The following is a 21,934-nucleotide window of genomic DNA, read 5'->3' as shown; positions in this document are numbered from 1 at the left end:
CAGCGGGCCCCACTCTGCCCCTGTGGCCAGGGAAAGAAGGCAGAGGGATGGGATGGGGATGGGATGGTTTGGGAGCTGGTTTTGTGCTCAAAAACAGCTCCCGAGGGCAGGACACACCAGGGGCACAAAGCCAACACTCTGTGCAGCCCCTGTGGTGGGACGGGTGGGGGACAGGAGCACCCTCTGCAAGAGGAGGAGGAGGAGGAAGGCTCCAGCCAACACAGAGCTCGGGGTTGTTGGGAATGTTCTGACCCCTGCACTGCCCCTGGCCAGGAGTTATCCCAGCCACGGCCACGACCTGGCTGCCTCTGAGGGGTGTGGGCAGTGCTGCTGCCTCTAAGGCTTTTTCTCAGAGAGTTTCAACAGAAATAAGGGACACTTTCTTCTTTGCCTCCTTGTTTTTTTGGCTCTGTGGAGTTCACAAAGTGGAATCTCTGGGTTTTTTTTGCAGCCAGCCCAAGAGACTAAAACCATCCAGAGGAGCTCGAACTGGGGGCTGGCTACTCCTCACTAAGCACGCCTCCCATGTTTGAGGCTTTAAAGAAAATGAGATGTGTGGGGGGAAAGTGACCCTGAGAGCTCTAACACTCGAGCCCTGGGCAGAGCTCCAGCCTGGGAGCAGGGATTGTGCTCCAGTTTGCTTACACAGGGTTTCACTCCAAGCACAGAGAAGAAATGGGTGGTGCAAAAAAAAAAAAAAAAAACCACACAGGGAGGTGTTGCCTGTACCTACAGCTGTGCTCTGGCTTAATCCACACACACCTTGGATGTGGAGAAAATGCAGCCAAGTGCTGGGAAGCACCTCCCTGCAGAGCTGGGCTGGGGCTGGCAGGGCTGCTGCATCCTCCAGGCCAGGGGCAGGGAATGAGAGGCAAGAGGTGGAAAAGGCAGGGTGCATTTTTGGCTGTGTGCTCACACCTGCAGAGCTGCTGCCTCTCCGGGCTGTGCCTGCCAGGAGCAGCTGCCAGGGCTGGGTTTCAGCCCTGAATCCCAGCTGAGGGGTCCCACAGGCTCCTGGGTCAGCCCTGACCTTGGGGGGCCTGTGCAGGAGGGGAGCAGAGTCTGCTGACTGCAAAGGGGACAAAATCCAACCAACAGAAGGCAGCACATCAACCTGCAGGACTCCATCCTCTGCCTCCAAGGGCAGGACTGCATGGCTCGGGCAGGAGGAGTGACTGCAGGGACAATTCCAGAGGTGACAGCAGCCAGGCCGAGTCTATTTACCCTGCAGGGAAAAAGTGGAAGTGTGGAGAGTCTCTCCTTGCAGAGGGTGAGGAATAAACCCCCTCCTTATCAGCAGGGAAAGGGCAAAAAGCCTCGGGTTTATCTGGCAGCAGGGTTTGTGAAACATTCCAGTGATGAGGATGGATTTCCCTGGGCTGGAAGGAGCCAGGAGCAGCAGGAATCGCCCAGAGTTGGCTTCAAACACCTGAAGCTGAACCAAGCCCAGGTTGTCACAGGAAGGGAACCACACCCCAGAGTCCCCAGGGAGGCAGATCCAGTATCTCAGCCTGGGAAGGAGCTGCGGGAATGCTGGAGCAGGGCTGGGCTCTGTCACCACCTGGGGACAGCAGAGTTAACCCAGGCCAGCTGTGCAGGATGGGTGTCACAGCTGTCCCCAGGGCTCACCCTGTCTGTGCCACCAGGCTGACCTCACTCTTGTCATCTGCAAACACAGCCTGACGTGGTTTTGGTGGGCTTTGGTTAATATTTTGCAGAAGCAGCTGTTGCCAAGTTTGTTAGCAGCCCCAGGGCTACTGCACATGGACAGAAATGATGGGGCAGCGACGTGGTTTCCTGCTGAAAAAAAAAAACAAAACCAAAAAAACCCAAAAAACCAACAACATAAATCCATTTTCCCAGGAATGGAGCTGGGCTGCAGTGCCCCCCTCACCCCACCACAAGTGGCTGCAAAAACCCAAAAGCTGCTGTCTGAGTGGCACAGAGACATTTTAGACAAAACATAGCTGAAACACAAAGCAAATATTCCCACTGTGCTTGCAGAAAAGGGGGTTGAGGCAGCAGACACGGGGCAGGGATGGAGCAGGTCAGGTCGCTGACTCTCCAGACTGCAAACACACCCAACCCTACCAGGAATTCGATTTTTCTTCCTCCAGGAACTGCACTCAGCCGAACAGACCCACCCCAGGAGCAAACACCGCGGCTCCTGGGCAGCCCTGCTCTCCTCCATTCTCAGGTTACTTTTTGTTCCTCTCCCCTTTCTCTGGGATTTCTCCTTCCTCTCCCCATGGCTGCTGCCCACCTGGATTCCCCCTGCCCTGCTCTGCTGAGGCAGGACCTGGCTGGTTCTTCCCTACAGCGACTTTTAAGATGCTGTAAATCACTAGGCAGCGGTGCTGCCTTATTTTTCTATTTTGCATCACGTCTGATGGTGATGGAGACAGGGCAAGGGGCACAGGGGGTGTGGGCAAAGTGGAGAACAGGCTGAGAAAACCAAGGAGCAGCCTCGGTGAGTGGAGAGGTGGAACCCAGCTGGACCTTATTGCCCTGAAGAAGTTGTAGACACTGCGGGTCGTTCTCTTCCACCTGGCAGCACTGAGAGAACAAGAGGACACAGCCTCAGCTATGTCAGGGAAGGTATGGGTTGGATATCAGGAAAAAAATGTTCACCGAAAGAATTATAAAGTGCTGGAATTTTCTTCCCAGGGAGGTTGTGGGAAGACAATTCCAGCACTTTATAATTCTTTATAATTTTTAAGCACATCTCTTGGTGCTATAGTTGAGGTGTTAGGGTATGATCTTAGAGACAGACAGAATAATCTCGTTATTCTGTGGTTCTGCGGAAGGACGGGCTGAGGGCAGTGCGGGAGTGCGGGGATGCTCCGGGGGAGCGGGGAAGGCGATACCGGTGAGCTGGGTGCTCCCCGTCCGCACGGGCTACCGGCAGGGAGCCGAGAGCCCCGGGGGTTCGGATGCCGGGGAGCCGCGGAGGTTCGGGGAGCCCCGGTGGGTTCGGATGCTGGAGAACCGCGGAGGTTCGGATGCCGGGGACCCCCGGAGGTTCGGATGCTGGAGAACCGCGGAGGTTCGGATGCCGGGGAGCCCCGGTGGGTTCGGATGCCGGGGAGCCCCGGTGGGTTCGGATGCTGGAGAACCCCGGAGGTTCGGATGCTGGAGACCCCCGGAGGTTCGGATGCTGGAGACCCCCGGAGGTTCGGATGCTGGAGAACCGCGGAGGTTCGGATGCTGGAGACCCCCGGAGGTTCGGATGCCGGGGACCCCCGGAGGTTCGGATGCTGGAGAACCGCGGAGGTTCGGATGCCGGGGAGCCCCGGTGGGTTCGGATGCCGGGGACCCCCGGAGGTTCGGATGCCGGGGAGCCCCGGTGGGTTCGGATGCTGGAGAACCGCGGAGGTTCGGATGCCGGGGACCGCGCTAGGTGTCAGCAGAGCCCCGCCGCGCCTCCAGCCCGCCGTGCCCATCTTTGGTAGCGCAGCCGGGCAGGAAGCGCCGCCCGGGGCTTCTCCTCCTCCTCCTCCGCCTCCTCCCCGCCTGACAACGTGTCCCGGCCGTTAGCGTCCCGGTCCATCCCGGGATAGCGTCCCGTTCCTTCCCGGGACAGGGTCCCAGCCATTACCGGGACAGTGTCCCGTTCCTCCACCGGACAGCAGCAGGACCTTTCTCCCACCCGCACCCACCAGGCTCAGAGGGGCCTTGACCTCAGCCCCCGCGGTTGCCGCCAGGTTTTGGGGGGACCCGGTGATCCCTTCGCCCCCCTCCCAGCCCCAACAGAGACCACCCCCCCCCCCAAACAAACGCTGCCGCTGCAGGAGAGGGACAGACCCTCCCCAAGGGGGTCTCCTCCCCCCTAACCCCACCCTGGCGGCATCTCGAGACCCCAACCTTCGGCTTTGCCCCTCTCCCGGAGGCTCCCGCTTCAGCCCAAAGCACCCCGAACTCTTTTCGGGGGGTCCCATACCTCCTGAGGACCCCCAACCCCAACAGCCCACCCCTACCCCAAAGCACCCCGAACCCCTTTCGGGGGGTCCCAGACCTCCTGAAGACCCCCTACCCCAAGAGCCCACCCCGGGGGGTCCCAGCTGGCTCTTCTGGGGCTCTCAAAGCCCCCCAGCCCCTCTGTGTGACCCCGCGCGGGTCCCGGAGCCCCCCCAGCCCCTCCGGGGGTCCCGAATCCCCCCGGGGGTCCCGGGCCCATCCCGCCCCTTGGCCCCGCCCACAGCCGGCATAGGCCACGCCTTTCATTCAATCCGCCAATCGCAGAGCGGCATCCGCCCTGAAGCCCCGCCCCTTCACCGCGCCCCGCAAGCGCTCTGGCCACGCCTCCACCGCCGCCCGCCAATCGCGCGGCGGCTGTCCCGAAGCCCCGCCCCCCGCCGCGCGCGCCGTGCGCACATCCGGCGCGCGGGGCGGGGGCCGGAAGCGGCGGGCGCGGCGGGGCTGGGCACGGCCGGGAGCGGCGGAGCGGCACCGGGAGCGGGCACCGGGAACGGCCGGAATCCGGGGTGAGCGGCACTGGGGACGGGCACGGCCGGGAGCGGCGGAGCGGCACCGGGAGCGGGCACCGGGAACGGCCGGGATCCGGGGTGAGCGGCACCGGGAGCGGGCACCGGGAACGGCCGGGATCCGGGGTGAGCGGCACCGGGAACGGGCACCGGGAACGGCCGGGATCCGGGGTGAGCGGCACCGGGAACGGGCACGGCCGGGATCCGGGGTGAGCGGCACCGGGAGCGGGCACCGGGAACGGCCGGGATCCGGGGTGAGCGGCACCGGGGACGGGCACCGGGAACGGCCGGGATCCGGGGTGAGCGGCACCGGGAACGGGCACGGGCACGGCCGGGATCCGGGGTGAGCGGCACCGGCACCGGGCACGGGCACCGGGCACGACCGGGATCCGGAGTGAGCGGCACCGGGCACGGCTGGGATCCAGGGTGGAAGGGAGCGGCACTGGCACCGGGCACGGCCGGGGCTGAGCGCGGATCGGCACCGGGACACGGCCGGATCTGGGGGCGAGAATGAGCGGGCACGGGGATCGGGACCGGGCACCGGGATCAGGACCGGGCAGCGGGATCGGTCGGGACCGGGCAGCGGGATCAGGACCCGGCACGGGGATCGGGACCGGGCAGCGGGCGGGGGACACAGCCCAGCACCGGGGGCAGCACCGGCGAACCGTGAGCGGCAGCGAAGGAGCCCCGGGCCGGTTGAGGGGGGGCAGAACGCCTAAAGGCGGCTGCGGCTTGGGGTTAATTGGACAGAACGGTGCAAACACCCCCGCGGGGCTCTCTCCCCGGTTACCGGAGCCTGGAGCGGGGATTGTTGCGCTCCACCCCCGGGGCTGCCGTGCCCGCGATGGCCCCGGGGCTGTCCCATCACCCCGGGTTTGTCCCCATGGCCCCGGGGTGGCTCCTGTCCTCAGCCCGTTGCCGGTTCCTCCTCGGGATCGATGCGTGCTTCCATGGCAGCAAAGTGGGGAAATACCAATTTCAGGGCTTGTTCTGGAATCCCCCCTGAAAAAAAGCCCAGGGACAGTGCTGCGTGTGCCTGTTCTCTTCCAGAGGCCAGCCTTGTGTGCCTGCAATATTGCTGAGCTCCCTGAAACCCAAAAATACCCCAATTATTCGGAAAGTTCAGCCAAGCAGCCCGTGCTGGTGCTGGAGCAGGCACGGGAGGGATGCTGAGCAGCTCCCAGGCTCGGAATTGCTGAGCTGGAGCTCGCTGCAGCATCCAGCCTAGCTCAGATCCCAGATCCGGGCTTCCCTCCCTGCACAAACCTCCTAATTCACAAAATTGTGCTGGAAAAGGAGCCTTGGCTCCAGTGCTGAGCTTTAACCCCCTCTTAACCTGTGAGTAAAACACCAAATAACATTTGCAATGGCTTCAGGAGGATCTGTTGTATGGGAAAGCTGGAACAGGAGCCAGATAGATTTTTTTTTTTTCTTTTTTTCTTTGGGTTTTTTTTTTGTTTTAAAGCACTCTTGGTTTTCTAAATAAAGTGGATCTGCAATAGCAGCCAGCACGGGTTCTGGCACAATGTCAGCAAGTATTGTTGGACTATAAACAGCTGAGATCTCTGTCCTGGCAGCTGCTGGGACCAGCAATAGCTGTCTTGTGTTCATGGCTGCTCCTGACCACTGGCTAAATTCAGGCATTTGACTCCTGCCTTCCTTCAAACCATTCTTGCCTTGACGAGCTGAACCGCTTAAAAAAGAAAAAAACCATTTTTTTTCTTTGGGCTTTTGGCAGATATAAATGCTGGAAATCATCTGGTAGCTGATCCCCTGAGATATTCCAGTGTCAGCTCCGAAATAAACTGTGGTATGTTCCTAATTTAGTTGTCCCATCTTTATTTCTTTTGCCTGTAGAAACAGGAAGTAGCTGATGCAAATTCCGTGGTGCTGACAGCAGCGTGTCGGGCTCGCTGTGAGCAGAAGCGTAGGTTTGACTTGCTTTGGCTATAAAAGCAGCATTTGTGTCTTCCAGAATGTCTGAGAAAGGGCTCAGGTTCATATGCTGTCTCAGGCAAGCAAATCCTTTCAATTTGGGTGGGTTTTCTGAGAATTTGCTCACTCTGAGGCTGGGACAGCTCCTGGATGTTGCCCAAACAGGAAGCTGCTCTTGCTGTGATGTGCAGGGTTTGGGCTAAAGTGATGTTTTCACCAATAAAATCCCTTCCTTTTATTGCTCTGTGCCTGTTTGTGGCACAGCGTGTCCAGAGCCGTGTTCCCAGGCTGTGATGGGAATAAAGGGCAGTTGATAGATGAACAAATGTGCTGTGAAAAAAGGAATGGCCCCTCTGGTCCTGGCTGAAGCTGTGTTTGCTGCTTCCGCTCCGCTGCTAATCAAAGTTCAATTGGATTTGAACAATATTTAAATCCTGTGTTGTGCTCCTGGAAGGGAGAGCTGCATCTCCAACCCTGCACAGGGAGCTGGAAAAGTCTCCCTCATCCCTCTGGGTGATGTGCAGAGCAGAAATTACTGCAGTATGATCTCTAGAACCAAAAAAAAAAACAAAAATACCTCCTGGATGGTCTGTGTGTCTCTTCAGACACCTGATTGTTTGCACTGGGACCTGTGAAGTTGATTTGTCACTTCCTGTCGAATTATTTTACATTCTAGCAGGCCAGTAGACAAAACACTGTCTAGGTGCAGTCCGGGCTGGTTGTTTTTTATTTTCTTTGCTGAATGTTAATCTCTGGGTTGCAATCTCTGATTTATTTACAGCTCAATCTTTTGCTTTCTCTCCGTGTGGGTATCCAGGCAGCACAAATAGCTGCATCCACAGGGCAAAGAGCACAGGGAGGGTGAGTCAGGAGGAGGGCCCCGAGATCCAGGACTTTGTGTTGCCTGCACTTAGCTCTGATTTTGCTGCCAATTTACCAACTGACTTATCTTGTAAATTGTCCTAATGCCACCCATTAAAAGGAAATTAAAACGAGTTCACCATCTGCCTGACAGCAGCAGAAAGGGAGCCGAGGGCTCGGGGAAAACAAGGCAGGACTTGTCAAATGGCAGGGAGAGGGAGGGATGCCAGGGATGGCACTGGGTGATTTTGGCACCTTGATGCCACCCGGAGCTCAGGGGATGTGCTCCTTTGCTGCAGGGGGTGGGAAGCAGCTTTCCAGCTGGACTTTGTGCTGGCTAATCCCGATCCCAGCTGCGGTTTGGTTTGCTGGGGCTGATCGGATTAGAGCCTGGCCGGGAACGAGCAGCTCTGTGTGCCCCTGTCCTGTCCCCGTGTCCCATCCCCCTGTCCTGTCCCCGTGCCACATCCCCCTGTCCTGTCCCCGTGTCACATCCCCCCGTCCTGTCCCCGTGTCCCATCCCCCCGTCCTGTCCCCGTGTCCTATCCCCCTGTCCTGTCTGTCCCGTCCCCGTGCCACATCCCCCTGTCCTGTCCCCGTGTCCCATCCCCCTGTCCTGTCCCTGTGTCACATCCCCCCTGTCCTGTCCCCGTGTCCCATCCCCCTGTCCTGTCCCCGTGCCACATCCCCCCTGTCCTGTCCCCGTGCCACATCCCCCCGTCCTGTCCCCGTGTCCCATCCCCCTGTCCTGTCCCCATGCCACATCCCCCTGTCCTGTCCCCGTGTCACATCCCCCTGTCCCATTCCCATGTCCCATCCCCCTGTCCCGTCCCTGTGTCCCATCCCCCTGTCCCGTCCCTGTGTCCCATCCCCCTGTCCTGTCCCCGTGTCACATCCCCCTGTCCTGTCTGTCCTGTCCCTGTGTCCCATCCCCTTTTCCCGTCCCCGTGTCACATCCCTCTCCAGGCATGGCACAACCACCCTAACAGGTGACATTTTTTGGGGATATGGCCACCCCAGCAGGTGGCTTTTTTGGGGACACAGCCATGTGAGCAGGTGGCTTTTTGGGGGGCACAGCCACCATAGCAGATGGCTTTTCTTAGGGGCACAGCCACCCGCGTAGATGGCTTTTTTTGGGGGCACAGCCATGTGAGCAGTTGACTTTTTTTAGGGGCACAACCACACTAACAGATGGATTTTTGGGGGGCACAGCCACCTGAGTATGTGGCTTTTTTTGGGGGGCACAGCCCCCTGAGCAGATGGCTTTTTTGAGGGCACAGCCACGCTAACAGGTGGCTGTTTTTAGGGGCACAACCACCCCAGCAGGTGTTTTTTTGGGGACAGAAGCTCAGTTTGGGAGCTGCTGGCAGCGGGGGCGGCTCTGCCGGCCGGTTGGAGGAGCTGCGGTCGGGCTTTTGCTTTTCTGCACGGCTCAGAATTAAAAAGCAGAGCTGTTTGTCACTGTGAATGCAGGGGGGACTGCAGTGGAGTTCCAGCTCCTCTGCACTCTCGTTTTGGGTGGGTATCTGGGAGCCATCCAGTCTCTCTCTCGGGTTTCTGTGCCCTGGCTCAGCGTGGACAGGAGGAAACCGCTTCTCTTCCTCCTGGAAGTGGGGGTGGCCTCTCCAAACTGCCTGTCCTGCTGCAAGCAGGCCGAAAAAGGCTGAAAAAAGGCCTTGTTTGCCTTGTGACATCAGTGCTGGGCTCGTGACTGATGCTGGACCTGCCCCACATCCTCTGGAAATGAGGTGAAAGCGTGCACTTTGAAGCAGCAGGGCTGAACAAAAGCAAAACTCGAGTGAGAACTTGAGGTTTCCTCTCAGAGGGGATGCGGTGTCAGTTCAGCTGAGTAAACCCTGCCTTCCTCCTGCAGCCTTCTAGGGGGTGTTTTGGGACTGACCCCCTCCTCCAGACAGGAACTGAGCTTCTGCAGGCTTCAGCAACCCCTTCAGAAGGAAGCTGTGTCCAGGCCACCGTCGTGATTCATGCTGTAAAATCTTTTGATGAGTGGTGATAAGATAAAAACGCCCTTGGTGACTTTGCTGCTCCCTCCCTGCATTCCCTGGGCGTTACTCTGCTGGGAGCGTGACCTGTCTTGTTGCTTGGTGCAAAGCAGTAATTAATAGAAAGTTTATGTGACTTCTAAGACTTTTTCCAGATGATGTGCAGCAAATGGCTTTTGTGCCTGAGTCTCTTGGTGCAGTGGCTGCAGAGGAGGTTCTGCAAACACAGGAGCTGCAGAGGAAGAACAGGGGCTGTTGTTGCAGAGGCAGCTCTGCTGCCTCAGCTCGTGCAGCTGCTCCCCTTGGCGTGTGCCAGGGTGGCTCAGGCTCTGTGCTGGAGCAGTGCTGGGCTTACAGATGCTCCTGGGAGCAATTTAGGACTCCAGGAGATCCTTCCAGATGCATTTGGAGATTCAAACCCCGTAGTTTTCACCGGCAGCGTGTGAGCTCCCAGCAAAGCAGCTGAGCTGTGTGGTCACAGCTGGGATTTGGCCAGGAGCTGACTGCAGTGAGAATACTGGGCAGACCTTTGTGTCCCTGAGTGGTGTCACTACGAGGTTAGAAGGTCAAATTTTATGTCCTTACACATGTAAGGAGTCCTTAAAACGGAATAGAAACTATTAAGGAGCGAGTGTGGCAACAGCAAGAGGCTGTTGTGTAACCCAGCTGTCTTGGCTAATGTGAGGGTGCAGAGCTGGCCAGGAATGATTCTCCTGGAACTGGCAGAGCTCGTACCAGGCAGCCATAAACCCTCTGTGGCACCTGGGGATGGAGGTAATTGTCTCCTGTCTGTGCAGGCTGTGGACAGCAGCAGACATGGAGAGGCTGGTGGAGCGGTTGGAGAAGGCTGTGGAGCGCCTGGAGACCGTGTGCCAAGGCCCTGGCATGTGTGGAGATGCCCCTGCCAAAGGTGAGGCCCAGGGCAGTGCCAGCAGCCGTGCAGAGCTGGCACGGGGCACGCTCTGGGGGAGCCAGGCTGGAGGGAGCTGCCCTGTGGAGGTGAAATCTCCGTGGCTGCAGCACTTCCTCAGCCTCCTGCAGGTGGGAGGTGCAGCCCAGGGCTGTGGGGTGCTCCTGGTGATTCCTGTGCTCTGGTTTTTTCCACAGGAGTGGCTCAGTACGTGCAGGCTTTCGATGCCCTTCTGGCCGGGCCGGTGGCCGAGTACACCAAGATCAGCAGAGAAGTTGGTGGGGATGTGCAGAAGCACGTAAGGATTCCTGTTCCCCCTCTGCTCTGGAGGTGCTGCCTGTCCTCAGGGCTGGAAGGGCCAAATTTCCTGTCAGAATCTGCATTCCCCTGGCACTGTATCCCAGGATCTTTATAATCCTTGAGGATTCAAAGCAGATGCCCAGATTAACTCCAGGTTGCCACCTCCACCCTCAGGATGAATCAAACCTTCTCCTGGAATCCCTTAAGTGCCTGGCTGTGTGCAGACCTTGGGGCAGGGCCTTTAGGAGGCCTGAAAACTCCCCAGCCCTGAGCTGTGACACCCTGGTGAGGCTCCTCTGGGGATGGTTTCCTCCAGGAATGTTCTTCGGGGTCGCTGTGGCCGGTTCCTCGCCGCTGGGATGATTTGTTGGTGTGGCACAAGGGATTCTCCCTCATGTTTGTGTCTGTCCTTAGGCTGAGATGGTCCATGAAGGCTTGATGAGCGAGAGGGCTCTTCTGGTGGTGGCATCTCAGCATCAGCAGCCAGCAGAGGTGAGTGTGGGAAATCCCTGATCAGAAACCTCTGCCTTCAGGGTCAGGGGTGGCTGCACGTGTTGGGGGAACTTTTCTATCTTTGCAAAGCATGTATCTAGGACTTTTCACACCTTGAAATATCAGTAAGTTCTTGTTCTTTCTTGTTCCTTATGATAAATATAAATTTATTCACTTGGTTCTTAACTTCCTAGCTTCCCATGAGAAGGTTTTGAAATTTCCCAGCTTTCCTTAGCTTTATGCTTACTTTCTGAGGCCTTTTTGCACTTTCTAAAATCTTTTACACTGGAGGAGGACTGGGGACACTCGCTGAAGGCATGAAGTGCTCTGGGTGCTCCCCAGTAGCTGTGGGAGCTGCAGAACTGGAGTTTCCCTGTTTTTACAGCAGCGAGTGTTGTGGAGCTGTCAGAGCAGCCCAGGGCTGTCAGCTCCCAGCCTCTGTCTCCAGTTTCACCTGGCACCAGCTCTGCTCAATCAGTGCTCCCTGAGAAGCTGCAGACAGGATCTTGTCTGAGCCAGGAGCCACCCTGGGATTTGTGTAACTCCTGCTTTTCATTATGTGATGCTCAGAGACTTGCAGGCATCAAACTCCTCCAGCAGCAGAGCAGACACTTGTATCTACTGAATGGCCTCTGAATAATGGCTGGGCTTTTAGGATTGATTTGTCCTTAGAAGGTAATTTAACACTTTACCCTGGGCTGCTGCTTCTCAGCAGGATGTGTGGCTGAGAATCTGATCCTGAATGCATTGGCTTTTCCCTGCTGAGAGCTGTTTTTCCCGAGCAACAGGATCCCACCTTGCTTTTCTTTGCAGTTATTATCTCACTCAGTCGTGGCTTCTACTGTTACATTGTGGGAGCTGGATTTCTGTGCTCCTTCCCTATTCATTGCAAAATAGATCTGCATCTTTTCCCCCAAAATCAACAGGGTTGCAGAGTTGTTATGTTCCACCAGGCTAGCTGGGGTGCAGCTCTGTGCAGCCTCTAGCCTGAGAATCTGCTTACAAATCCCACGGACACGTTATTTAAATAAAGGATTATGAACAAAGAACAGCCCTAATCTAGGGTAGCTCTTTGTGCAGGATGTCTGGCAGGAGTCTCATTCTGGAGCAGCCAGTTTAAAATGCAAAATGTGTGAACTCTCAGTGCTAGTGCTGAAGAATTTCCCCATCCTGTGACTGGAATGTGCTGCTGGGCTGGAGCTTCTGAAAGTGTGGTCTGGCCAGCGGTGCTTGGGACCTCTCAGTTTTCATCTAAACAGAGGAAAGAGCAGAAAAAGCAGAAGCTGAGGCTTTGGAAAGCAAGTTTTGCCCAAATTTGTCCCTCTCTGCTGCCACCAGCAGGAGACTCTCCGGTGCTAAAGGATGGAAAAGTTGCCTCAGAGGCATCTCTGGAAACATGGAATTGGCTCTTTGCTGTGCTCTGACCCCAGAGCACTTCTGGCACTTCCAGTCAGCATTCCAAGGGAACAGCACACAAGAGCAAAACTTTACCATCCAAATACTAAAGGATTGGCTTGGGAAATAACTGGAATCCTCAAATTTGACTTAATGGGAGTGACCTTTGAGCTTGCTGAGACTCTGGTTGTGGGGCGGGCTGTAGGTACCAAACCTGCCCAGCACCCTTTCCTCCGAGGGTTCGTGGAGGAGAGGAAAAATTGAACAAACTGTGTTGGAACAAAAGAACCCAGGAAAGGCAAATGCTATTTCTGTCCTCGTTACTAACAAGCTTTGTCAGTGTCTCCTGGATTGAACATGAGTCACAGTTCTTGGCGTTCTCCCACGGCGCCGATCCGATGGGAGCAATGACTTCAGCCCCGGAGGAGCTGGGCTGTGGGACCAAGGCTGGCTTGGAGAGGGCCAGGCCTGCACAGGAGCTGTAGAAGTCACTGGTGCCAGTTGGAATCTTGTTCTGGGTCAGCCTCACCTCAGCTGTGCAGCCATTCCAGAGCCGTGCTAATTAATCTCCCTGATTGGAGCTGTCCCTGTGTGTCGTTGTGCAGAACGTGTTCTCGGAGCTCCTCAAACCCATCTCGGAGCAGATCCAGGCCGTGCAGAATTTCAGGGAGAAGAACCGTGGCAGCAAACTGTTCAACCACTTATCAGCAGTCAGCGAGAGCATCCCAGCCCTGGGCTGGGTGGCCATGGTAAGGCTTTGCTTCCAGTGGGAAGGGGTTTTCCTTGGGCTGCCGGGGAGTCTGGTGGGTCTTGTAAATGCAGGCGAACCCAATGGGAAGAAATGACCATGTCAGACTCAATTCAGAAGGCTGAATGATTTCTTTATTATAACTATGCTAAAATATAATATACTATATGAAAAGGAAGATACTAAAACTACACACTACTTTCTCTAACACAACTCATGACTCTCTCTGAGAGCCCAACCCCAGGTGGGTTGGATTGGCCACCAGGCTCAAACAATCCTCACCAGAATCCAACCAAGCACTCACCCCAGGTAAACAATTCTCCAAACACATTCTACATGGGAAAAACAAGGAGCAGAAATAGAAATTGTTTTCTCTTTCTTTTCTCTCTGTGAACCTCTGTGAAAAATCCTGAGAGGGAGAGAGAAATGTGCTTGCCACAGGTGGGCTCTGGAGAATCTCCCTGGTGGGCTGCTCAGTGCCAACATGTTCTTTCTGTTCTAGGCTCCAAAGCCCGGTCCTTACGTGAAGGAAATGACTGATGCTGCCATGTTTTACACCAACCGGATCCTCAAGGAGTACAAGGATGTGTAAGTCCACCTTTTCTCTCAGGAATGCTGTTGAACTGCTGGGGCTGCTCCAGCATCTGAGCACAGCCGCTTTCCTCGGCCTTTCATTCCTCCTCTTTGTGTCCTCAGAGACAAAAAACAAGTGGACTGGGTCAAAGCTTACCTGAGCATCTGGACAGAGCTGCAGGCCTACATCAAGGAGTACCACACCACGGGGCTGACCTGGAGCAAAGCGGTGAGTGCTGGCTGCACAGGCAGCCCCGGGGCGAGCCCGGGCTCCCCGCGGCGCCAACGGAGCCGGTGCCAGCGCCTCTCCTCTCCCCTGCTCTTCCAGGGTCCTGTAGCCACAGCAGGGGCTAAAGCACCCCCTGCCCCCCCGGCTGGCCTTGCACCCCCTCCTCCAGGACCTCCCCCTCCTCCTGCCCCCGGGAGCTCCAGCACGGACGACTCGGCCTCGCGCTCGGCGCTCTTCGCCCAGATCAACCGGGGAGAAGGGATCACCTCGGGTACGTCGGGGCACAGGGAGGGAGGAGGGAGGAGGGACTGCTGTGCTGCTGCTCCTTGTGCTGCTGCTCCTCGTTTTCCTGCTGCCCCTCCATGCCCCTGCTTCAAAAGCACATAAAAACCCACCTGGTTCCAGGCTGGGGCTGGCAGTGTTTTCCCAGGGACAAAGGGAGCGCTCCTGGGGGAGAATCATTCAAAGCATGAACTTGTTCAAAGCTGTAAAAAGCTGAGGCTGAGCCCTGTGGTTGCCTGCATTTTCTGGTACAAAATTGCAATTTGGCAGGTGTTGTTTGCACAAATTTTTCCCTTTTTTGTGTTGCCTGCTGAGCACATCAGTTCACGAGGTGCTGGGCTCGGGGCGTTTTCCAGCTGCAGAGTGGAAGAGCTGGCACACTCTGGTTCTGTGGTTCACGTTGTGTTCTTGTCAATATTGCACCAGCATTTCCTGCTTCTTCCTTCCCTCCTGTCACTCACACTTGGGCTCAACTCAGCCCCAGCCTCAGGAGTTTATTTGTGTTTTCACAAGTGTTATCTTGACTGGTGTAACCACTGATGTCTGGTGTTTGTGGAGCTGCATTCCTGGAGGGAGCTGGCTCTCAGCTTTGCCTTCTCTTGCAGGCTTAAGGCACGTCTCAGATGACATGAAAACCCACAAGAATCCAGCCCTGAAGAACCAAGGGGGTCCCGTGAGAAGTGGCCCCAAACCTTTCACTGCTCCCAAACCAGCCTGTAATGCTAATCCCTCCCCGAAGGCACCTCCATTGCTAGAATTAGAAGGCAAAAAGTGGAGAGTGGTGAGTGCCTGGTGCTGGCAGGAGTGGGTTTGGAGGGATGGGAGCTTTGGAAAAGCAAAGGGGGCTCTTCTGGAGAACTTCCTCTGAAGAGGCACCAGCCTGAAGGCACCTGTTTGTTTTTAAAGGAGTTTTAATGGATTAATTGCTCTGCATTCAGAAAATGAAGTGTGTTTTCACTGTCTTTTCAGGAAAACCAAGAGAATGCCACTAACCTGGTCATCAGTGACACAGAGTTGAAGCAGGTAGCATATGTTTTCAAGTGCACAAACAGTACACTCCAAATCAAAGGCAAGATCAACTCCATCACCCTCGGTGAGTGGGGTGAAAGCTGCTCCCTGAAAGCTGCTCCTGCCTGCTGCTGCGTGTGCAGGAGCTGGAGCCTCCAAAATCTCTGTGCCCTGATCTGCTTTTCTTTGCAGATAACTGCAAGAAGCTGGGTCTGGTGTTTGATGACGTGGTGGGCATTGTAGAGATCATCAACAGCAGGGATGTTAAAGTTCAGGTGGGTGACCTGTTGTCCCTCCTGGCTCTGGAGTAGTTGTATTCCAGACCAGTGTTCAGCTGTGGAGAATATCCATGAAACACCCTTGGGAAAGGGCTGAAATGTATGTCTTTGAGCTGTTTCAGGGTTTGGGTAAGAGCTGAGGCTCTGTGAGGTAGAAAGCACATTTGGCTGCCAAAGCAGGAGGCCAGCAGTAGGATTTATTCCAGTTCAGTTTGGGCATCTGATTTGAGATGGTCACTTTGCCCAATGCTGGCTCAAGTTTTGCTCTAAAGAGGTCAGAACGTGAAATTGAGGAAAACTGCAAACAAAAACTTTGGATTTTTGCTAAAGGTGTGGGAATATTTGAATCCTGTGGGATCGTCACGGGGGAGGGCTTGGGAGTCAAACCTCTTGCCTTGAAAGAAAACACACCAAAAAATGCTGTGGCTGTCCAGTTTAACCTAATTCTGCTCTGGCCCTGCCAGGTCATGGGTAAAGTGCCAACGATTTCCATCAACAAGACAGATGGGTGCCACGTGTACCTGAGCAAGAGCTCCCTCGACTGCGAGATCGTCAGTGCCAAGTCCTCGGAGATGAACGTGCTCATCCCCACCGAGGGGGGAGACTTTGTAAGTGCTGCTTTGGGATCCCCCTGCAGCCCTGCTGGGCTGGGGGATATTGGAGTTGTGTCTTGGTAAAGCCCTGCAGGGAGTGTTGGTTACAGTGGGGTAGAGTTTGGAGGTTGTGAATGATGATGTGATTAAAAAAAAAACAGCAAAGAAACATCTGTAAATAAGATTATTGCTGGTTTGTGAGAGCTGCTTCTTCCTCAGGATCTCTTGGGGGCAGAACAGGCACCAGTGATGGTACAGGAGGTAACACAAAGCACAAAGCTGAGAAAAGAAATGCCTGAAGCAGTGGGAGTGGTTACTAATGCCAGCCATAAACTGATTTTTGACAATAGCTTTCTGTTTTTACCCTCCAGACTGAATTCCCTGTCCCAGAACAGTTCAAGACAGTGTGGAACGGTCAGAAGTTGGTTACCACTGTGACAGAAATTGCTGGCTAAGCCGAAAAGCTCCAAGGCTCATCCCCTGGCCCTGCTGTGGGACAAATCTGCTTTCAGATGATTCTCTTAGATTTCTTGTACCTTTCTGCTCTCAAACTGCTTCTCTTCTACCCGAGAGACACAGCTGCCTGCCATCACTGAGATTCCTCTGCCTGGGGCTTGGGGTAGGTGGCGGGTCAGTGGTTGTCCACCTCTCTCAGCAGGAAGGTGTATTTTTCTCTCCCCTTGTCCCATCTAACTGCACCAACCGATCAGAGTCTCGGTGAGCTTCACAGCCAGTCCTGGCAGTTGGCTTTCAGAGTGTTGTTTTCGTCTTGCCTTTAAGCAAAGCTGTTGATGTGAGAGGAGTGTTGTCCCCTTTTGAAGGAGTAACGGTGTCTGTCGGAGTCCACAGTCCCCAGCCCTAGAGCAGCTGTCCTGGGAAGCTCCTGCAAGCTGCTCGTTCCAGCCTCTGGAGCAGCTGGTGCCATCACAGGACACGGGAACGGTTTTGTCGGACCAAAGGCTGAGGACTTGGGCCAATTCCACCCTGATTTCTCTTCCATCATTCCCACTAGCTCAGTGCATTCCTGATTGTGCCATGACAGGAGGCTTTCGTTCCCCAGTGCCACAGGAAGGCTGCAGCGCTGTCACCACGGCCACCCAGCAGCCTGGCTGGTAGCTTGGAGCTGAGCACCTCTCATTCCATCAGCCCTCCACCTTCACAAGGGAACCTTTGCCCCAGGGCTTCCTTCCTGGAGCAGCTGAACTCAGCTTCAGTCTCCCAGGATGGTTTTTGTGTCCTTCCCCAGAGGAAGGAGCTCCTCCATTCCAGGTCAGTAGTGCAGAGCTGTAAATACCCGAGTTGGATCGAGTCGGTTCATCACTCTCTTCCTCACTGCAATCAGCCCCCACTGAATCCTCCCCCTTTTTCCCCCTGTTGCTTGGCTCTTTATTTTGGTGGAAGCTCGTAGCCTCTGTTCCAGGGCCCTGGAGCAGAGTGATGGATCACACAGTACTGTACTGACCCATAAAGGGAGCTGCACGTGCTTTGACCTTCATTTTTCCAACGCCTCGGGTGGCATAAGCATATCTTAAATGCATTTCTTCTGTAAAGTGTCAATGTTCTTTTTCTCTAGTACAAAACTTACAAAAGAAAAAAAAAGAGAAAAAAATTATGCAATTTTTTTTTTATTTTGAAACTGTCCTGTGACTTGTACTTGTCTTCTCCTGAGGCTTGTGAAAAAACCTTTCTTATGTACTTAAGATTATACAGAAGATAGAATAAAGTTAATGCCAACTTGCTCATTACTGTGGCTCTCGTCTCTTTTTGGGGAGCTCAGGCAGGACAAGATGCCCCTCTCTGCCTCTGACCCTTCCTTGATTCCTTGGAATACATCCCCAGAATTTCCTCAGCTCCCCTCCAAACACAGTCAGCAGCTGTCCAAGCTTTTATTTAGTTGGTTAGATGGCAAGTTCTTTATTGATTTCAGTGGTACAAAAGAACATAAACCAAGCCATTAGTGGAAAACTGTTCAAGCTGTTAATACTGCTGAATTCCAAACCCTTTTTTTTTCCCCCCGGAAACCCCTAAATTTGGCCTTTTCCCCCATCCTGAAGCATGGCTGTAACAGGATTGCCATGAGAGTCTTGCTGATCCCTGCACTGGTGAGTTGGGTTAATACTGCCAGCAGGAACAGGGGGTGGAGAACAGCTCTGAGAACTCGGGTGGATTCACCAGGCCCTGGAGTGTGTCAGAGTCAGGGCAAGGCTCAACCCAGCTGGGAGTGGAATTCCACCCTGCAAACCCCCTGAGCCAAACCCCCTCCCCAAATCCCTGCAGGCTTGGATGCACCGAGCGCTGTTGCAGTGGCTGGTGTTAGTTAGAGAAAAATCCTGCCCAGGGGAGCCTCACTGGAGGAAGGGTAGGATGGAGCTGTCAAACCACTCTTCTGAGAAGTGCAGGTGATCCCCCTTCACCCCCAGGAACACCAACTTCCCTGCTTTGTCCATCTCCTGCAGCCCCAGGCGATCCTGTGGGGAGAAGGGGGAGATTCCACCTCTGCTCTTCTCCTCAGGGAGGGGGAAAGGGATTCCAGGGGACTCTTGGAACAGCAGCAGAGCTCATGAAACACTGAGGGGCACCCTGAGCCAGGCAGGAACTTCCCATGTCATCCCCTGGGTCCCACCAGTGCCAGGAAGGGCTGGAGGGAAATGTCCCCCCAAACAAACAGCATTTCCTGGCAGGAAATGCCCCAGGAGTGGCAGGAGCAGAGCTCTGGGACCCAGGGACAGTAAAGAGGGGACACAGCAGAAGCCCCCCAGAACTCACCTCTTTGTACAGCGAGGTCTCCTGCAGTGGGATGGTCTCCTTGGCTTGGCCACTTTTGTAAAATCCAAACCACTGCATAAAAATGGGTCAAAAATGAAGGAGCAGCTGCTGAAGGGCTCCCAGGAGCAGCAGGCTTCCAGGGCAGTGTCAGCCCTGTGTTTGTGCCCAGCCTGCCCCTCTGCAACCTCCACTTCTGCCAGCCAAGAACAAACCAGAGACAAGGAGGCCCCAAATGCTGCCCTGCCTTCCTCACCTCAGAGATTGGAGGGTCCACCATGGTATCGTTGAGGAATTTCACCATCACAAACTTTTTCAGAGCCATCAGGTTTTTCTTGTAGGTCTCGTTGATGCCCTGGATGGAAGGAGGAGAACACATCCAAGCCACTGCAGAGCTCAGAGACAGGGAAACCCTTCAGCTTCAACCTTCCCAGGCTCCTGCTGTCCTGCCCACAGGTCAGCAGTGTCCTTACCCTCTCCTGATTGATGTCAGCCAGGAAAATGCTGTTTTTCCTGTAGTCCTCCTCCTTCAGAGGGTCGTGCCAATACTCTGCTTGGACCAAGCTGCAGAGGGGACAAAGCAAGGCTCAGCCTGGCAAGGCAGAGCTGCTCCTGTGGCCTGGCCTGGGGATGTACTCACTGCTCCTGCACAGCCTTTGTGTAGGCTCCCAGATCCAGGGTTTTTCGGATCCAGTCGCAGAGGTGGGAGCTCTCCCCGGGGCAGCGTGGGAAGCCGTACACCCCTGGGCAGGACACAGCTCAGTCAGCCTAGCTGGGGCCCTGGGGCCCTCCTGCTGCACAAAAAGCACCTCTTGCACAGCAGGAGCAGGAGTTTAGCCAGGTAATCAGGCAGCTTGTAGCCCTGCAAGCTCCTTAGACAGCCCTCCTGCCCCGGGAGCTGTGCACAGATAAGGGATGGGGAGTGCTGGGTGCTCCCTACAAATTCTCCCTCTCCACCACAAACAAACTCCAGGAGCTGTGGGATTCTCAGGGCAGAGGATCCGGAATTCACCACCAGCCACTCTTAACTCCACACTCCTTAATTCCTTTTTCACAACTCCCTTTCCTTGGGGCCTTGGCCTGACCAGATGCTGATTGTAAAATACCCTCGTGAGTCAGAAGGTTCAGTTTCAGATATTCCCCACAAAATAACTCATCCCAAGGTGTGTAAGAATCTACCCAGGCAGTGAAGCCAGCTGCTGACAGAGGTCCCTTTCCACTGCCAATTAAGCAAGATCAAGATAATGAAATCAGCAAACACTAATTGGGCCAAACTCATCACCAGATCCAGCCAGCAACAAAGGGATGACTTAATTGGTAAGAAAGTGATCCAAGTTTAGGAAAGAGCCCCAAAAGGCACCCAGGAGGTGCTGCAGGGGACACTACCTTGGTGCTGTCCCCCGATGGAGATCAGGCTGAGCATGGGAGGAGCAGGGCACCTCTGGGCCACAGCCCTCCTGTGGGGGAAGAGCAGGAGCTGAGCAGAGCACACCCAGGCCCCAGCAGCAGCTCCTGTGCGGGCTTGGGCACTGATGCAACGCCTGCCAGGGGGTTTAAACCCTGCCAGGGAGAACACAGCCTGAGCCCTGGAGCAGTGCTGAGGGGTGTTCAAGGAGGAGCTGCAGGCAGCAGAGCCCCGGGGCTGGGGCAGAGAGCAGCACTTACAGGAATTGGCCTCCCTGGGAGAAGCCCATGGCGTTGTAGCCGCCCTGGAGCCGGGGGTCCGCGGCCAGCTGCCCGCACACCTCCCTCACCTGCTCGTTGACGTTCATGAAGAAGCTGTTCTCCATGTCCTGGGGGATCAGAGCAGCACATGGGTCACTTTGTACCTTGGCTGGTGCTGTTCTCAGCTCTGCAAACAGACCACTGGCATTTGTGGTTTAGAAAGAGGACCTGAGCTTTCGCAGGAAGTCTAATTCCAGTTCTGAGAACTCCCTTTACCTTCACTTCCCCTTCCCCTCCTGCTCTGTCTCGTATGGGACACTGACATTTCCCCAAACTCCTTCACAACTTCAATCTCTTCAGATTTTGTTCAAACTTAAAAATCAAACTTCTCCAGCACCCACAAAACCACCTGCACTGCACATTATTATTGAAAGAACTATAAAAACCTGTCAAAACCCACGAAGGGGCAGAAGTGTGTAATTTTTTACACACTGAAGTAAATAAATGTTTGCAAATCGAGAAGCACGGCCAGGGATAAAGCTCTGCCTCAGCACATACTACCTGCAGTGCTTAGAGTGTGCTAATCACTGGATTTGCATATTAATCCAATTTAAGTCAGGGATTTGTTTTCCCCCAGTGCTTTTCTGCAGGTATTAGCCGGACTTTATCGGGTTCTACCTGTCAAAGCCGTTTACCTCACTGAGAAAACGAGCAGGGAAGCACAGCAGGAATGCTCGTGGAATCCTGTTAAAGCCGCGGCGTCAGCCCCACCCCTGCGCGCAGACACGCGGGTGACGCCCGGCTCACCTGGATCAGGCTGCTCCCGATCTTGAGCGACAGGACGTAAATCCCCGGGATTTTTTTCTCCACCAGTTTTTGGATGTAGCCCATGCTCACCGGATTGCAGCAGCTATCACCTGCGAGAGGGAACACCGGCATGCGCCACCTCGCCTCCACAAACACACCCCGAGCCCCGCTGCCACGGCACCGGGAGGGGCAGCACCTCCCGGCCCCCGCGGAGACCGGCGGTCAGGAGAAGGGGGACACCGGAGCGAGCGGCCCTCGGTCCCGCTCGGTCCCCAGGCAACCCGCGCCGCCCCCGCGGCCGCTGGCGGAGGGTCCCGGCTCACCCATGCCGTGCCAGATCACCAGGGGCGCGGCGGCGGCCGCGGGGCCCGGGCACAGCGCCAGCAGCGCCAGCAGCGCCAGCACCGGCACCGCCGCCCTGAGCGCCGCCATCTTGGCCCGTCACATGACCCGCCGGCGGCGAGGGGCGGGGCCAATCAGGGGCGGGGATCGCGGGTGGGGGCGTGGTTTATAGGGGGCGTGGTCGTGGCCGTGGCGCTCCGTGAGTCGCGGGTTCGAGCCCCGCCGATCCCGATGGCGCCCAGAAATCCCAAATTTGTCCCGTTCCT

The 21,934-nt window shown here is 55.7% G+C and overlaps 2 protein-coding genes across 19 annotated transcripts; one reads left to right on the top strand and one right to left on the bottom strand.

The window, feature by feature from the left end:
- Window positions 1-2,128: 2,128 nt before the first annotated feature.
- CAP1 (cyclase associated actin cytoskeleton regulatory protein 1) lies at window positions 2,129-17,833 on the top strand. Of its 18 annotated transcripts, XM_085559611.1 has the most exons (15): window positions 4,507-4,598; window positions 4,759-4,783; window positions 6,223-6,294; window positions 10,081-10,193; window positions 10,391-10,491; window positions 10,908-10,985; window positions 12,986-13,129; window positions 13,631-13,716; window positions 13,825-13,930; window positions 14,030-14,201; window positions 14,818-14,993; window positions 15,182-15,305; window positions 15,413-15,495; window positions 15,963-16,106; window positions 16,463-17,833. In XM_085559611.1, the coding sequence occupies exons 4-15, from the start codon at window positions 10,100-10,102 to the stop codon at window positions 16,544-16,546; spliced, it is 1,392 nt and encodes a 463-aa protein (XP_085415737.1). In that variant the 5' UTR covers window positions 4,507-4,598; window positions 4,759-4,783; window positions 6,223-6,294; window positions 10,081-10,099; the 3' UTR covers window positions 16,547-17,833. The 18 variants fall into 18 exon arrangements, with proteins under 18 accessions (XP_085415748.1, XP_085415747.1, XP_085415743.1 ...); XM_085559621.1 differs by lacking the exons at window positions 4,507-4,598; window positions 4,759-4,783; window positions 6,223-6,294 and adding exons at window positions 4,411-4,472; window positions 4,631-4,655; XM_085559617.1 differs by lacking the exons at window positions 4,759-4,783; window positions 6,223-6,294 and adding an exon at window positions 4,411-4,472 and having other exon boundaries at window positions 4,586-4,610.
- Window positions 17,701-21,766, bottom strand: PPT1 (palmitoyl-protein thioesterase 1). The gene is made up of 9 exons (XM_085559630.1): window positions 21,650-21,766; window positions 21,327-21,436; window positions 20,520-20,647; window positions 20,241-20,311; window positions 19,495-19,597; window positions 19,328-19,418; window positions 19,111-19,209; window positions 18,858-18,929; window positions 17,701-18,559 (listed from the first exon to the last, which is right to left on the bottom strand). The coding sequence occupies exons 1-9, from the start codon at window positions 21,756-21,758 to the stop codon at window positions 18,437-18,439; spliced, it is 906 nt and encodes a 301-aa protein (XP_085415756.1). The 5' UTR covers window positions 21,759-21,766; the 3' UTR covers window positions 17,701-18,436.
- Window positions 21,767-21,934: the final 168 nt, after the last annotated feature.

The sequence above is a fragment of the Lonchura striata genome, chromosome 23 (genome assembly GCF_050655825.1).
Source record: "Lonchura striata isolate lonStrDom1 chromosome 23, ASM5065582v1, whole genome shotgun sequence".
Lineage (NCBI taxonomy): Eukaryota > Metazoa > Chordata > Aves > Passeriformes > Estrildidae > Lonchura > Lonchura striata.
The sequence above is the reverse complement of the archived record's forward strand: the minus strand, read 5'-3'. Positions and strand labels throughout refer to the sequence as shown.

What these genes read in the sequence shown, in the direction of transcription:
- CAP1 (XM_085559622.1), top strand. Translation starts at nt 10,100, where the DNA reads ATGGAGAGGCTGGTGGAGCGGTTGGAGAAGGCTGTGGAGCGCCTGGAG. An exon ending in AGCATCAGCAGCCAGCAGAG is followed by an intron (nt 10,986 to 12,985) that starts GTGAGTGTGGGA and finishes GTCGTTGTGCAG; the next exon opens with AACGTGTTCTCGGAGCTCCT. An exon ending in AAGGCAAAAAGTGGAGAGTG is followed by an intron (nt 14,994 to 15,181) that starts GTGAGTGCCTGG and finishes CTGTCTTTTCAG; the next exon opens with GAAAACCAAGAGAATGCCAC.
- PPT1 (XM_085559630.1), bottom strand. Translation starts at nt 21,758, where the DNA reads ATGGCGGCGCTCAGGGCGGCGGTGCCGGTGCTGGCGCTGCTGGCGCTG. An exon ending in CATCGGGGGACAGCACCAAG is followed by an intron (nt 19,598 to 20,240) that starts GTAGTGTCCCCT and finishes TGTCCTGCCCAG; the next exon opens with GGGTGTACGGCTTCCCACGC. An exon ending in AGACCTCGCTGTACAAAGAG is followed by an intron (nt 18,560 to 18,857) that starts GTGAGTTCTGGG and finishes TTCTCCCCACAG; the next exon opens with GATCGCCTGGGGCTGCAGGA.